The sequence below is a fragment of the Amblyomma maculatum genome, chromosome 9, assembly GCF_055883805.1.
Source record: "Amblyomma maculatum isolate TAMU_Amacu chromosome 9, ASM5588380v1, whole genome shotgun sequence".
Classification (NCBI taxonomy): domain Eukaryota; kingdom Metazoa; phylum Arthropoda; class Arachnida; order Ixodida; family Ixodidae; genus Amblyomma; species Amblyomma maculatum.
Genome location: NC_139352.1, coordinates 37,117,801 through 37,134,652, shown reverse-complemented (window position 1 = coordinate 37,134,652; position 16,852 = coordinate 37,117,801). Strand labels below are relative to the sequence as shown.

At 43.1% G+C, this 16,852-nt stretch overlaps 1 protein-coding gene across 1 annotated transcript in view; it reads left to right on the top strand.

Moving 5' to 3' along the window:
• Positions 1-12,241, top strand: part of LOC146178863 (chromosome-associated kinesin KIF4A-like) — a 60,850-nt gene extending 48,609 nt beyond the window's left edge. The window contains exons 19-24 of the mRNA XM_084580055.1: positions 3,569-3,646; positions 6,638-6,709; positions 8,199-8,324; positions 9,016-9,057; positions 9,902-10,033; positions 12,173-12,241. Coding sequence (XP_084436181.1) covers positions 3,569-3,646; positions 6,638-6,709; positions 8,199-8,324; positions 9,016-9,057; positions 9,902-10,033; positions 12,173-12,241 — 519 coding nt within the window. The remainder of the gene's footprint in view (positions 1-3,568; positions 3,647-6,637; positions 6,710-8,198; positions 8,325-9,015; positions 9,058-9,901; positions 10,034-12,172) is intronic.
• The last annotated feature ends 4,611 nt before the right edge of the window (positions 12,242-16,852 follow it).

The following is a 16,852-nucleotide window of genomic DNA, read 5'->3' as shown; positions in this document are numbered from 1 at the left end:
CTCCGCCCCTCCCTCACACATCTTCGTAGAGACCGGAACCACGCTATAAGGGAGGGAAGGAAGGAGTGATTGAAACAAAACAGAAAATGAGGTACCGTAGTGGAGGGATCAAAAATAATTTCGACTGCCTGGGGAAGCGTGCACTGAAATCGCACAGTACACAACTGTATTTCCGTTTCGCCGACATCGACATGTCGTCACCCGGGTCGGGTGCGATCCCGGACACTATAGATCAGTAGCCGAGCGTCGTCTTAATCATTGCGCCATCGCGACGGGTCCTGGATAGTCTACAGCAACTTCTCGTAATGAGCGCCGTCGGGTGGAAGCAGCTATTGGAGAAGCGACGGCAGCGGCTCAACGATACCAACATGTGGTCCTATCTGACGCAGGCGCCTCTGGGAATGCGGAATTACCGCAATAAGAAATTACAGCAAAGATATCCCCTATAGCACTCAACTTCTGCTTGCCTCTCAAACAACTCACCGTTCAATACAACTAATCTGGATCCCAGCACATTCTCCCTTCCTTTCGCCCAAGGTCTCCTCAGCCGGGCTACGGGACAACCTCTCATGAGGTCGGCGAGAGATCGTATGGTTGCCTATCAAGAAATTACACTACACTTCCGTCAAACACGTACCCTCACAATCACAGGAGGTCACCTGGCGATAGTTACTGACACATTCCTTTCCAAATACAGTCACCTGCGCCCTTGCATACCCTGAATTATACACCCCTTACTGTAACTTATGCCACCAGAGGGCCAACTTACACCACATACTACGGGCATGCCCACGAGACCGCACTCACGGGATCTGCAGCTCTCTACGAGACCGCACTCACGGGATCTGCAGCTCTCTACATGCGAGCAGTGGGAGGCCGCTATGCTCAGCTCGGACCCGATAATCCAACTGCGGGCCATCGAGCGTGCAACACAGTACCGCAGAGCACAAGGACACCTGGCCATATAGCGCGGAAGCTCCTGCCTGCCTGACTTTCTCAAATAATAAATGTTTATCCTCCTCCTCCTCCTGCAGAACCGAGCTGTCGCCCATACAACACGAGTGACCTACATAAGTGAAATACCAAGATCAGCAGGTCGTTTATCAGAAGTTCAGTTCAGTCATTCAGTCGTGTCCGACTCTTCGTGACCCTATTGACCATGTCACGCCACGCTTTCCGGTCTCTCAATATCTTCCTAACATCACATAACTTCATCTGCAGTGCCTCGAGGATGCCATCTAACCATCGCGTTCGCTGCCTACCCCTTCTCCGGCAACCCTCAACCTTTCCCAACATCAAATCTTTCTCCAGCGACTCCTCTCTTCTCATCAGATGACCAAAGTAGCTGAGCTTTAACTTTAGAATTTGACCCTCCAATGAGCAGTCAGGGTTTATGGTCGACAATATTGACTGATTCGATCTTCTGGCAGTCCAAGGAACTCTCAAGAGTCTTCGCCAGCACCACAATTCAAACGCGTCAATTCTTCGGCGGTCAGCCTTTTTCACAGTCCAACTCTCACATCCATACATCACAACTGGAAAGACCGTAGCACGAGTTATACGGATCTTGGTTGGCAGACTAATGTCTCTGCTCTTTACTAGGCGGTCAAGGCTAACCATTGCTCTCTTTCCCAGAAGCAGGCGTCTCCTAATTTCATGGCTGCAGTCTCCTTCCGAGGTAATCTTGGAGCCCAAGAAGAGAAAATCTGACACAGCTTCCACTTCTTGTCCCTTGATGCTCCAGGACTTGATAGGGCAAGACGCCATGATCTTTGTCTTTTTAATGTTCAGTTTAAGCCCAAACTTCTCACTCTCTTCTTGTACGCGCATCAGAAGTCTCTTGAGTTCCGCTTCACTTTCTGCAATTAAAGTGGTATCATCCGCATATCTAAGGTTGTTGATACGTTTTCCAGCAATCTTCACTCCAGCTGAAGACTCGTCCAGACCGGCCTTCCTCATGATGCACTCTGCATATAGGTTAAATAGGCAGGGCGACAGTATGCAGCCTTGCCTCACTCCTTTCTCAATCGGAAACCAATGAGTAAGACCATGCCCAGTTCTGACTGTGGCCTCTTGCCCTTCATACAGGTTCCTGAGGAGACAGATGAGGTGAATTGGAACTCCCATCTCTTGGAGAGCTTGCCACAATCTGCTGTGATCTACGCAGTCAAACGCTTTAGCATAATCAATAAAGCAGAAGTAGATGGGTTTCTGGAACTCTCTTGCTTTTTCCATGATCCAGCGAAGGTTGGCAACTTGGTCTCTAGTTCCTCTGCCCTTGCGAAACCCAGCTTGCACGTCCGGAAGCTCCCGATCCACATACTGCTGCAGCCTACCTTGGAGGATTTTCAACATCACCTTGCTAGCATGCGAAATAAGCGCGATCGTGCGGTAGTCGGAACAATCCTTGGCACTGCCTTTCTTTGGAATGGGGATGTAAACTGACCTCCTCCAATCCTGTGGCCACTGCAGGGTTGTCCAAATCTTCCGACATAATGTATGCAGAATGTTAACAGCGTCATGGTTGAGGTTTTGAAGCAACTCAGCTGGAATGCTATCAATTCCGCTAGCTTTGTTCTTAGCAAGGCTGGCTAAGGCCCATTCAACTTCACTCTTCAGGATGCCCGGCTCGAGATCAGTTATCACAACCGTCTTTTGTTGGGTTTGCACATTCGGGTCCTTCTTGTACAGTTCTGTGTATTCCTGCCACCTCTTCTTTATCTCTGCGGCTTCAGTGAGGTCCTTGCCTCGTTTGTCCTTTATCACGCCCATCTTAGCACAGGAGCTTCCTTTGATATCTTTGATTGTCTTATACAGAGCTCTTGTGTTCCTTAATTGGCTGTTGTCCTCAACTGCTTGGCACTGTATGTTCAGGAAGGCATTCTTGCCTCTCCTTGCTATTTTCTGAAAATCCGCATTGAGAACCTTGTATCTTTCTCTTTCCCCCATAACTTTTGCCATCCTCCTTTCCTCAGCTATTTGCAAAGCCTCTTCAGATAACCAGTTTGCTTTCTTGCATTTCTTTTGCTTTGGAACTACCTTAGTAGCAACGTCTTGTATTATATCACGAACATCAGACCACATCTCTTCGGGCTCTTTGTCTTCTAGATCTAATTCTTGAAATCGATTCCTCACTTTCACAGCATATTCTAATGGAACTTGATCCAGATTATACCTGAAAGGCCTTCTAATTTTCTGCGTTTTCCTCAATCGAAGCTTAATCTTGGCAACAAGAAGCTGATGATCGGTGCCACAATCGGCCCCAGGCCTTGTTTTTACTGCTTGTATAGCGCTTCTCCTCAAAACAAATCAACCTCAAAACAAATCAACAGTGCGTCCATCACAAAAAACAAGTCGCTTGAACGTTGAACAAAATGTTCAGCCACAGATCAGCAGAAAATACAACGCAATGTTCAGCATATCAGTCCTACTAGGCTTCCGCCTTCACATTCTTAGGCTGTGAGCATCCCCTGTAATTCTTTCGTTATTGCTTATATGTGCACTCAAGACTTAGAATCACAATATGTTTGTCCCAATTGTAATTTTCTCTTGCATGTAACTGTTCCAGATTCAGGAGATATGCAACCGGCAGAGCGTCCACGATGAGCTCAAGAAGAAAACAGAGGAAATAGAGGCTGTGGAGATGGTATGGGTCATCTTTGTGCATTACTGAGCTCTTGCAGTATTTTTTTTTCTTTTTTTGTCAGTGCTAACCCTCGATGAAGAAATTTAGAAGCTTTACGGACGGGGGGGTGGGGGGAGCACATATCGCGGCACTCGCGAATGCGTAAACCGTTGGCCTACTTCCTTCATTATGTCTACGCAAACGTGGTGTCGATCTAAAGAGCAGATGGTTTGGTCGGGAATCCCTTACGTTAAAAAACTATTGGCGCTATAAATCAAAGGTTGGCGACATAATGACCAGTAACTAATGCAACCCTGTTCAACAGCACTTGGGGAGATCTCCGCAGCATTGTTAAGGGAATTAATTACCACACTTTAGAGCAAGATTGCACACCCCCAAAAGAATAATCCATTCACATTTGCGAAGAATCGTGACCAGGTTAACTTGTGGGAGTTTGATATTGGGGGAAAACCTGCTTGCCGACGTGGATAAAGCATATCACCCTCTGCGCCTACGGTGCTGGAGACAGACTTGACACGGTCAGATCTTGACATCGCGCACTGCCTTCCTCAGGCTAAAGGAGGTACAAGCGCCAACTGCTACCGCTCGTTTACTTGAGCTTTAGGAAGACTCATGCAACAGATGTGGTGTCGCAACAAGCATTACTGTGAAGCAAAGATGGTCAGATAACGGTGCTGTGCACATATATCCTACGTCGTGGAGAATGTCTCACGATGCGCCTGCTCGTGGAGCGATTTGCAGCTATACTGCAGTAGAAACACTCTGCTATTTTGTTTGCTACTTTCAAATTACTTGGAGTAGCATGTTAACTAAAATAAATAAAATAGACCAGATTACACTCTCGTGTATGACTGATGACACAGTGGTGCTGTTTGATATGCGTGATTATACTCGCCATTTCGATCTGTGTCATCGGCGTAGTGGTGTAAGAAAGCTGTGCCTTTTCTTTCCTGTAAACGAATTTGGAACGCCGCTGAATCCTGTTTTACTGCGTCTGCCTCTGTGATGTGTGGTGCGGCGTTCCAGGAAGCGCCAAAGAAAAGGCGCAGCATGAGCGTGTGTATCAGATGCACGGTGGAGTCAGCTGTGTAAGTCGCCTGGTGCATTCATCGGTCATTACCGTATGTGACTTCATGATGACGTCAGTTCTGGTTCATTCCCAGATGTGGCGTCGTGAAGAAGTCACATCTGCTCATGACATCATGTCCGGTCATTGTGACGTCATTTCTGTAAAGGTGACATCATAATGACATGGTCTAGAACCGAACGTGATGTCATAACCGGATGTAACATCATGGTGACGTCAGTTTCGGTTATGACGTCACGTCCTGCTATGGTAACGACATTACTGCGAACACATTCAGCTGCGCATGATAGAAAAATCTCACGCTTAAACAGCATCGCTGTTTAAAGCACTGATGTAGCGGTCATTGACGGATACCATCAGGTAAATAACATTTAAAAAATAAAACTCCATCAAGGTCACTTAAGTACGATAACGCATTGCTGGTTTTATACTGGCTTCAGCTCAATTAAGGCACTGTGAAAAATGCTTTATTTTCAGCTATTTCCTATGGAAGGCTATTTTGTTGTTTGCTTTCTTGTAAGATATTGTTACGACGGGGGTTTGACGTCGGAGCGCTGAAGAACAGGTCGAGAGGGAAGGGAGCTCACCTGGTCAACGGCTACGCCCGGCACGAGAGCCGTTTTTCAACGTCTTTCTCCTTGACTTCTGCTACTGGCTTCATCTTCTTCAGGACTGTTACAATATGTCTGAACACATCTAGCACGCTCACATGTATTTAAAGTAGTTCTGTAGAGGAACATGTTCGGGTTCCTTAAAATGTTCTTATAGAGTGCACTGTGCATTTGGTGCATCAAATTACCATGCACCAAAATATGCCCATTAGACTGACGGACTGGCAACCTGTGCCTCACCACTCGAATGAAACGTGATGTGACGGAAAATGCTCCGTTCTCAAAGCACGCTTTATCCCGCGCTTGTCAACAACTGCACGAAAGGTATAGCGGCGCAAACAGGTACTAGCGAGGCAGCCGGAACCCATTCTGACATTCTGGAAAAGTCGATAGTGCTCCTGGAACCAGTGGCATTTGCAGTTCCAGCCGTCTTGTGTACATGTAGACTACCACAGAGGTGAAAAAAGTTATCTTTTTTCTGGTGTCCAATATATTTGTGAGACTCCTCGATGCGAGGAAGCAAGCTTAACTGGAATTTTGTACTCAGAATAATCGCGGCCTTCGCGATCATGGCAAGCAGCTTCGATCAGGCACTGAAACGTCGGAAAAGTTCGATTCGATGGCCTTTAATTCCTTAACTGTGCTTCAATTGCTTGACCTATTGGTAAAATTGTGTACATAATTTAAGGTATACCGAACTATTTGGCATTTTTTGCCTGATCTTAGCACTGTGTAACTAACGTGCCCAAGCATTCACCTTGTAGTTTTGAAATCTGTATTATTCTATCCTCCGCTTTATAAGAACTGAATATAACAGCCCTCCAATGTCATATGAATAACAAACGCTGCTCCAAGTTTCCATACATTAGCTTAACATACTTTGGTAACAATTTTAATTATTCTCAACTGTTTGAATATATTGGCTGGCCACTGGTGCATTTAGGCTCACTTTGTAGAGAAGTGAACGTTGAACCATTGTTATGGCGTTTTTAGTCTACGCATTTCTCCATTTCTGTGCACCGCAGTCCTTACTCTTTCGTCAGATTTTTGTAGGATTCCTTCAGTGATGGTTAAAAAACAATATATTTTCATTTTAAACATCACTAATTGATTTGGGAGTGGCAACAGTGCAAAAACAAATGTTAACGTTCATGGTTGGGCTGTAATAGGTATTCACCTTACTGCTTTCTAAAGCTCATGTGAAATGCTACATCGAAATGTAGCGCATAAAATATGGTACTGTTAAAATTTGAGCCCCAGAAAAATGCTTTTCATAATTCTCTGTATTTTCAGGAGCGTACCACTGGCCGTAAGGTTTTCTTTCAAGACTTGTCTGCCAAGAAGCCAAAGAAGCCACCACGGAAGGCGAGAAATATGGCATTGTACTTATTCATGAAGTGCTATCTTTCAGTATAACTGCTCTGAAATTTAGTAGTGTTCTTAGCAACAATAGGAAAAGTTGCAAAAAACAAGAAATTTCCATGCTCTTGTAACCATCGGTTAACATACCACATCAAGTTAGAATATGAAGCCCGGCTGCTAAACTGGCATGAAACATCAATAATTTTAGGAACGTGGTAGTTAGTGATATATGACACAGTTTCTTTTTTTTGTTTTATTTTATGGCACATTATACAAAAGCTAGCATCTATATGTATATATACATATATAGACAATTGAAAGGGAAATGAGGGGCTTGTTATTATAGAGTTTAAAGGAGCTGACAGTCTACGAGTCCAAGACAAACGTTAGGGATGTTTTTATGTTTTGTGGTTGGTATTTGACAAGAATTAGTCTTATGGTGATTATTGGGATAAGGAATATTAAATGCAATATAATAAATATATATGTATTGTAGGTCGTAAACACCAAAAGAGAAGACAGACGTAATCGCACTCGAACCAACTCTTTATTGGGCTGGCTTGCGCCCGCAAAACAACTAAACTAGGCGGTGATGATAGCAACAAACGTGCTCTCTGGTCGTCGAACTGAGAATGCCGTCACACCGACAAACGCTCGGCAAGGAAACTTCTAGATAAAGCCGCAAACTGTGACTAGCATAACCTAGAACAATTCAGAAACATACGGGAATGAAAAGAATCTTCGAGACGCATCTCGGCGCATCTTGCGCCGAGATGCGTCTCGAAGATTCGTCTCAAATCAAACAAATGAAGTTTGAATTGTTTGTTGCAAAATATGTCGCAAACGAATGATGGCAGCAGAGTATTCAATGCAGAATTTAACAGCAGCTATTTAAAGACATAACGGTGGATTCATTTCAACGATTCAATCGGTGACCGATCTTTGTCAAGAGTGAATGTACACAAGCTTACACATGTCGTTTTGAAAACAACTGCCCACAGAGAACTATCTGCCTCGCCCATTTCTTTCTACTTTTTTCTAGATCAGTGGAGACAAAGTGTGAAAGAATACAAAAAGAACTGCGCGCGTGCTGAATCATCGATAAAGCTTTCAACATAGCTGTATATTTCAGCATAAGTATCAAAAGAATCTAGTGAACCAAGTTACGGGACTGAGATGATTTCTAGAATGTTAATAGAGCGAAGCGTGAGTGAGGAGAATAAAAGCCGTGGTAGCAGGGAAGGGCTCAGCAGTCCGAACTTGTTTCAAGTTTGCGATGCTGTTGGGATGTATAAACGTGTACACTATCGTGTGCATACTTCCATTGGAATCATTACCCATAACTGTTGTTAGGTGCAGTATTATATTTGTGTACTGTTAATTTGTACACAAGGTGACTACAATGCCTTCGTATTACCAGTATGGTTGGAAGGTTGCGGAGGACTGCATGATTTTGTCAGTAATTTCATCACCGGTGATTGTGTTTTTACAGAAAAATAAGGAAAATGTACGGGTGCTTACCTTTGAGGACCTGGACACGAGCACAGAGAGTGAGCTCGATGATTCAAAAGAGACGGACCCAGAATGGCTCCCTTCTAGCGAGCACAGCAAGGTTTTGGTGAGTTTTACCCCTATCATGTTAAGCTGTCTGATGTCGTAGACACGCCCATGTGACTGTTGCAACAGCATGCTCTATGGTTATGATAGCGTCTCAAAAAACTGTGCTCCTAAACGTATGTTCTTGAAATTTTGTTGAACTAGCTGCAAATATTTTTCTCCGGATGACCTTTTTCGCAACGTTTATAGGTGAAGCTTTCATTCACAATTTCTCTTCCAAGAAAAGTAGGACTACCTTTTGGCAGAGTAGGCGCATTTGCATAATGCACACAACTGTTCTTTGTCCACATACAGGTATAACTATTTGTTTTTCTTCTGTTGTACTGCTTTTTCCCATTGGTAACTTCTTTAATGTTTTTGTTTTTGTCAGCAATCGTAGCCAGTTTTATTTCTCTGAATGTTTACTCTGTCTTGTTTGCTGCGCACGTTTCGTCACATTAGCATACGGGTGTAAATACATTAATGATGCTCAGAGACCACATCTGCTACAGTGTGATTGCATTTCATATTTTGGCGCTCGAAATTTGGAATATTCAACACAATGGTTTTCACAATGAGCCTGCCAACTACAGCTTGGACACACATACTTCTTCATTGCTATGGAATTGTTTTCATCGGACACAGAAACTAATAGAACTTAACACGCTAGAAAAAAAATGGGTCATGTTTGATGTCGATCTGCGTTCCTGCAGGGCACGAAGTCCCAGGAGGGAACCACCAGGAAGACAATGAAGGTATTTTTTCATTCCACTAGGTTATAAAGTGGCAATAAGGACAAAGCGAGGTCTGCTTGCAGCAATGCAGGCAGCTTTACTGTGTGTTGATCCTTAAGGCTAGGCTACGCCGGCAGTCTCGTCAAAAAGGTGATCACAGAATCATTTTCCGTTTCACTTCGAGTAAAACTTTATTCGGGCTAGCATCAGGTGGGTGGATGTGATTAACAACTGTGGGGTGTCAGGTGGCAGGGTACGTAGGAGTAGGGAGGAAGATTAAGGTTAATTAGAGGGACTTGGGAAGAGCTTTTATTCTGCAGTGGTTGTATTAGCCCGCAGGGGCTGATGGGTATGCCCGGGGATTCTGAGACGGGACAGTTTTTTGACTCCGCGTTTCTCACTATTAAACGCCTGTTGTTATTGTTTTTTATTAAAGAATAGTTGCCGGTGTTTGATTGCGTGCTTCATATAAAGAATTCTGGCTCTATTTTTGATCAGAAAAAGCTTCTGCTACTGGATGTGCAGGCAGTTTGCAATATGGGCGCTGTGCTAAAATTTTAAATTATATGCACAATAGCATATGATAACACATAATAACTTAGGAACTTTGATGAAATAGGTCTCGGAATAACATTTGTCAGGCAGATTCAGTTTACCTGTAAAATTCGTTGCTTCTGATACCAAATGTTTTATAGCAGTTGGCTTATTCACTTTCTTTTCTATTAATGAACTAGTTATAATTCAGATGTTTTGGTGACTTATTTGCAGGTACTGTCTCCCATTAGACCAGCTGCTAAATCTAAATAATTTCACGCGTATTCCTTAAGGCTTTGCAAAACAATTCTGGTCGGTGACGGTTTCGCAGCGATCCACGTCGTCATCGGCGTGCAAGTGTCGTGTCTCGTGCCGCTCTGGACGTTGCGGATGCTCCAGGAAACAGAATAGCTGCACATCCATGTGCTCCTGCAAGGGAGATTGCTCTGTGTCTCAGCTCTCGGCAAGTGGATGCTTTTTTGAGTCTTTGGCGTCTTTTGGTTGGCTATATTTGTTTCGGCTGAGAAGCTTACAGATGCTTTGCGGTTAGTGCAAAAATGATCTAACTTTTATTGGCTGCAGGCACTTGTAATAACTGACCAACTTCCCCCTTTGCTCCGTCAGGTCAACGTATCCTCAGATGATGTCAGTACAGTTCTTAGAGGGTGATTTTTCGCTGGTGTGTCTAAAGAGGAATAGACATGGTTGTAAAGGAGGAGAGGTGTAAGGGGTTTTAGATCGATTTGCTCGGTGCGGTTTGGTTCCTCATAAAAATGTATTTTGAAATAAGAACATGCTTTTTCTTCGGAGGTTTTCAGCTAAAGCAATTATCTAGTGTATTTCTTGGAGTCATAAATATGTACAGCATTAATTTTCGACTATGAAATCTTGCTGTTGCCGCACACAGTGTACCAAGAATATTGGTAACAGTTAAGCCTCTTCGTTATGGCCTGCAAGAATGCGTTCCTAGCTGAAGGTTTGAAGTTTATTCCTAAAATTGGCATGATGCACTTTCAGGAAAGAAATATATCTATGAGTTTGGCTATAGAAAGTGACAACAATTTAGAGATAACAAGAGATAACAATGTCTAGAAAGTGGTAGCTTAAAAGAAATCATCTGCCGGACCATCGCAATGTAATATATGGTTAATTATTCACCAATAGTGCTAGCATCGCCAACGGTTGGTGATAGGTATAAAGTGCTCTCTATCAACTGGACAGTTGATAGGGAGCACTACAAAGCGGAAGCAATAACTTCATCAACTAACTGTGTGTCACTGTCTTAAGGGTAGCCCTGCTTTCACTCTACGGAATTGTACGCTTCTAGGTAATAATTTCCATATCTTTTATAAGGTTTTAAAATTTACACCTCATTTTTTTCCAAGCAGACTTTTTCTCAACGTTTTGTTAACAAGCAGGAATGTTTTTCTGCATGGGTATATTCTGAAATAAACTTTTTGTATGAGTATATATTCCTGACATGAAGTATCACGCACCAAACAAGCATTAAGTATCATTGATCGGAATGTTTTGACAATACAGCTCATTGTCGTAACAGATGCAATAGAAAAACACTCGGCTGCAACATTAACATTATATATATTCTTGGTCATTGCTAAGGGCAGGCATACAGTTATGTAAATGCATTTGGGTTATTTATAACATGTTCGCAGGAGTTGCAATTTTAATATTTTTTTACAATCATTGCCATTTAAAATATTTGAACCATTATTTATATTAGCACATAGTCATAAGGCAACTAAAAGGTGCTCTATCAGATAATTTTCTGTCATCAATCACGAGCGTAAATTATCTTTTGAGCGTAACTTTCAGCCTTAAATCAAGAGAGAAGAAAAGGAATAGAGGTTTCGAATAACTTTATTGCCACAGAGAATTTCAAGAGTATTCTTCAGTGAAAAAAAAAAAAAAAACGGTCGCCTGTTCTCAAGTTGGTATTCTAATAAAAACAGTGATGGTCTATAGGGGGAGATTTCTATTCAGGAAATTGTATAATTGAAATCGGTCAAGGAAGGTTTTTATATAAATTCAGGGAAAATTTAGAACTAATATTGCTGCGTATTTTGAAATTCTTTAACCCATGAATTTCTTCTTTTTCAGGACACATTTCCCATCACAGAAGACAGGGGCTTACCAGAGAGCGCATAAAAAGATCAGCCTTTTTGTTGCAAGCGCTGCCCAAGCCGCACAAGTTGTGCGCATGCGGTGTCTATGACTTGTCAATAGCCTATTTGCATTTTGTCGCATGTAAAATACCGCGTGCCACTCAAGGAATTTGGAAGTTTTATTTTTTGCCGCGATACCCTAATTCCAAGTTCGCGTCATTTTCAGAAATGTCGTTTTCTCCCGTATAGCTTTTTCTGGTTGGTGCAAACACTGAAGCCAAAAGTGGTGACAGCCGAACTGACATCCGGTTCCGTTGTTTACACCTATCGGATGACTCGAGGTGAGGGCGAAAGCGACATCTATAAAAACGATGCAAACCCGCAGTCAAGACACTTCACAAATTAAACCATTCAGACCGAAATTACTTTCTCTTTCTAAGCTGTGTTGCATCATAAGGTTGCACCATCTGACGATGCAGTTCTGGGATCGAGACCTGCATGAACGAGTGCGTGGTCAGGTGGTGTCCTATGCAGTGTGGTACAGTTAAAACCTGGGAAAGGGTTGTCTCACATCTTCTTATAGTATAGTAAGGAAAATATTTATGTATATTTTAGTACAAGACACTTCACAAATTAAACCATTCAGACCAAAATTACTTTCTCTTTCTAAGCTGTGTTGCATCATAAGGTTGCACCATCTGACGATGCAGTTCTGGGATCGAGACCTGCACGAACGAGTGCGTGGTCAGGTGGTGTCCTATGCAGTGTGGTACAGTTAAAACCTGGGAAAGGGTTGTCTCACATCTTCTTATAGTATAGTAAGGAAAATATTTATGTATATTTTAGTACAAGACACTTCACAAATTAAACCATTCAGACCGAAATTACTTTCTCTTTCTAAGCTGTGTTGCATCATAAGGTTGCACCATCTGACGATGCAGTTCTGGGATCGAGACCTGCACGAACGAGTGCGTGGTCAGGTGGTGTCCTATGCAGTGTGGTACAGTTAAAACCTGGGAAAGGGTTGTCTCACATTTTCTTATAGTATAGTAAGGGAAATATTCATGTACATTTTAGTAGCTGAAATTTGGAACATTTAGCGAATGTGCCGATTTGTGCCACTTATAATATATTGTGGATTTTATTTTCTCCTACTGCTAGTGTTCACGGAATAAGTGTTACTTGTTTTTAGACTCGGGCTACGTGCTGGGGGAGAAAAAAAAGATCGTTTGAACGGATCGTAAAGACTGGTCTTTTGAACGGATTGTAAAGACGGGTCATACTCCTGCTTCTATATGAGCAACATGTCTTCACTCATTCAGATTTTAGTGTCAAAACTGTGACAAGTGCGCACAGTCAGAAAGGGTCTCCACGCTTTAGCCTAGACACCTAAGGCAGTATACCGCTCTTCTGTTCATAGCTATGCACAGCCGGCCAATAGATGGCTGCCAGGGTTTAGTTCGAAGAAAAGTTATCACGAAGGTCACCTATATGCTGGACTTGCACTTCTTAGGCGTGGACGTAGTTGTGACTGGACCAAGCCTAAAAACAATATTCGGAAATTCTAGATCCCACATTATGCTCACTCGAATGCGGTGCTGAAGCGAGTATGTTTTTACACCAAAATTTACCCGTTGGCATAACCATTAATTTAGCACTGGACATGGACTGAGCACGCGCCATTTTTACCGGAAGAAACCGTGGTACCTGGGAAGGTTCTCACAATATGCATGATGCATGGTCATCAAGCGAAGACCCTTCCCCAATGCACTCAGTAGAGTAAAATTCAATGTGAGGCGATTAGAGCCAAGTGATCGCAGGCTGTGGCGCAAAAGCGTGCATCAATCCTCTATCACTGATTTATTTGCAATTTAGCGTTAATAGAAGTGCGCGAAGGCCAGTATTTAGGCACTAAACAGCGCGTTTATACTTGGGTATGCGCAAGCGGTGGGCGTCTGGTAAATACAACGCCCACGCCCCAACTCTCTGGATAACCGCAAACACTCAAGCCCCGAAGGAAAGATTTCTCACTGAAGGTGCCCCTGCTGGGGCACTGATGCACTGTGCAGGCACCAAAGTAAAACATGAGGGCAGATTTAGGTTATCTAAAACAATACCAATGGTGATCTTCGATAATACTAAAGGGCTCACTTTACCGCAAGATATCTTTCTAAGCAGAGTGATAAGTAACGCAACGTTTCACAATGCACATGCTTTAGAAGGGGTTTTGTGGCTGACAAGAAGCATTCTAACATAACAGATGCACCCACTTGCACATGAAGGAATACCCATCTTAACACACCAGACATGACCGAGCACTGCAATACAACATGCTATTGCGACATATGGTGACGAGAGCGGTTGGTTTGGAGTTGTCTCAGAAAGGTCGACTCAGAACACTCAGGTCTGTGGTATGCTAAGAAGCGAGAAGAAACAACTGAGAAGCGATAAGACACACACCCATCTCCAGATTTCTTAGTGCCCCAACTATGGCCAAGAAGCAATTCTTCACTTTAAAATAAATTTGTTTCACTCCATTCATTCATTCATTCATTCATTCATTCATTCATTCATTCATTCATTCATTCATTCATTCATTCATTCATTCATTCATTCATTCATTCATTTTCTCACGAAGGTGTCTGTGAACTGGGAGTTCACTCACTGCAGCGGAGCGAGTAGATGATACCGCAAAGGTAGACAAGGCTCCATTACCGCGTCTTTTGAGTGCCAAAATTGAGCTCTACCCATCTTGGAACATAATAGCATGCTTTCTGATATCTCAGCCAAACATATCTACAAGTATCCCCGTACTCTAGTGTGCTTGCTTTCTAAAGTTCAGGTGGCGCATCGGTAGATTGTGCAAGTCAAGCACATTTACGCTCACAGAATTCGCCATTTCGCACTTAAGCCTATACTCCGTTGCAAGAATTTGCGAGGAGTAGTGCATAAACAACTTTATTCTATGCACTGAGCAGCAGGGCGGCTGAGTGATCTAAAGACGACCAGGTAAATGTCGGGTAAGCTATTTTTGCCAAAATCGCTAATGGTTCTAGTTCGCCCGCTTTTATTGCGAATTCGTTTCAGCACATTTCTCATTCGCATAATTTAAATTTGCACAACTCCGCCTTTAACGAAGCCATATAAATGTGCCAACACGGCCTAGATGCAGCTTGTCTTATCCTTCAATGTCAAAGGCATCGAATTGCCAGGTATTGCCATCTCGGGCTTGTCAAATTCTCGGGGTGTCAAACAAATGAATGACCTCTCGGAGCACAGGTCATATAAAGTGCCAGCTACCATCTACCAAAGCTTTCGCGTTTTGTTTTCGCTTGCACATTACTTCGGAGTCGGATATTGTCGAAAATGAAGCTTTTAGCGCGATCGCATTGAAAGATCGGGGCCAGGCTGCGGTTCTGGCTTTTACGACACTGACGTAGGTTTCGGCAGACCTTTTGTCCTCCTCCATTTCAAACCATGCATGCAACACCTCTGGCATGTACATATTGTACCGGAGTATAAGACACATGAGTGAAAGATTGGTATTTGAAAATTTTATAGCTTTAGAAAGCGCCAATAGGCCCGGAAACATTGTAAGAGGAAATAGATACGGACGTAGATTGTACGAAATACATGTTTAAAATACATTAATATCTTTCCTCTCTCACTGTGTCGGTTATTCAACCATAGACGTTTTCTCCTAAACAGCACTTAAAGTGCGCTTTCATCCCACGCCGAAGTAGACTGATACAATTGTCATTGCACATCTTTTAAATTTTAAGTCGTCACTTGGGTTCAAGAGGTGAGAGTCACGGCTCTGCAAAACTGCCTCTGTTCCTGCCCTCCCTCGTGCATCAACCTCTAAGCACGAAACGAACACATGTCCTCAGATCATGAATTTTTGAGACTGCGCATTCCCAGGAGAGCTGCTCCTCGTGGTTAAGTACCAACAAAGAACGATTTGCGAGCAAATTGCTCTTACGACATACTACGACGCCACCAAGTCCTTTAAGATAACACATCTGTCGTAGGTGCATGTCAGCGCCCCCAATGAATCTTTTGATTTCATCGGCATGCATGATGCACTAGAACGCGTGTTCGCTACTTACCTCCAAAGCATTGCACTGTTAGGTGGAGTCTAATTCTGCTAATAAGCTAACACCATGTCGCATCTGGATTCAACCGCCACGAACATTCGCGTCTACTACATACAAACAATGGCTTGGTTCCCTCTACGTAGGTCGTTTGGGGGTGATCCAGTCATAGATTTATTCTTTACTAACATCCTCCCTCCTCTTCGCACTTACGTAGTCGAAGAAATAAGCGATCGCAGATTCGTTCAGAGCTATAGTACTTACCTTCTTACCAAACAGATTAGGACCAAATGTATACTAACCCACCCGAAACGTGACTGTGAAAAAGGCTCCGCATGTTTGAGACTGAGCAGGTTTTCGAAACCAACCTTTTCAGACTCGCACGATGAAAACGTTGGCGGTTATTCTGTAATGATTATATTAAAATTAACCATTCCTGCCTTCACAAAATCCGTATTGAAAAACAGACCCTCGTTCACAAACAAATTCTCATGTAACAAAAAGAAAAGAGCAAAAGAAGCTACCTCTGACAATGCCTGGCGAAGGTACAAAGACATCTGGTAAACCCAAATCTCCTATAAGGAGGCTAAAACCATTCTCGACTTGCTAAGTAACCATCCGAAATTCTGGCAATGAACCCTACGGAAAAATACAGGACATACTGAAGAGCGAAAATGGCCACAGCTATTTTACATGGCGGTTCTCAATAAATGCATCTTTATTGTCATCACGAAGCTCGCTTGTGCCCTCATTCATTCCGGCAGTGAATAATCGTAGCAGAGTACTCCATCTATATATAACCTAAATGAGGACAAATCTGGATTATTCACGGAAGTGGATGCTTACTTTCCAGTGGATATACGGGCGGTAGGAGCTCTAAATCTCTGAACTACTACCGGCACACTAGATGCTTAAGATGCTGCTGGATGCTGGCTTTTTTTACACCATCGACACACATTACCTAGCATATGTAAATAAAGCGGGGTGTGCAGGAACGGTGAAGCAAATCTAACAAAAAGAACGAAAAGTAGCATAAACCAGAAGGCTCCTTCTACCTCCATAAGT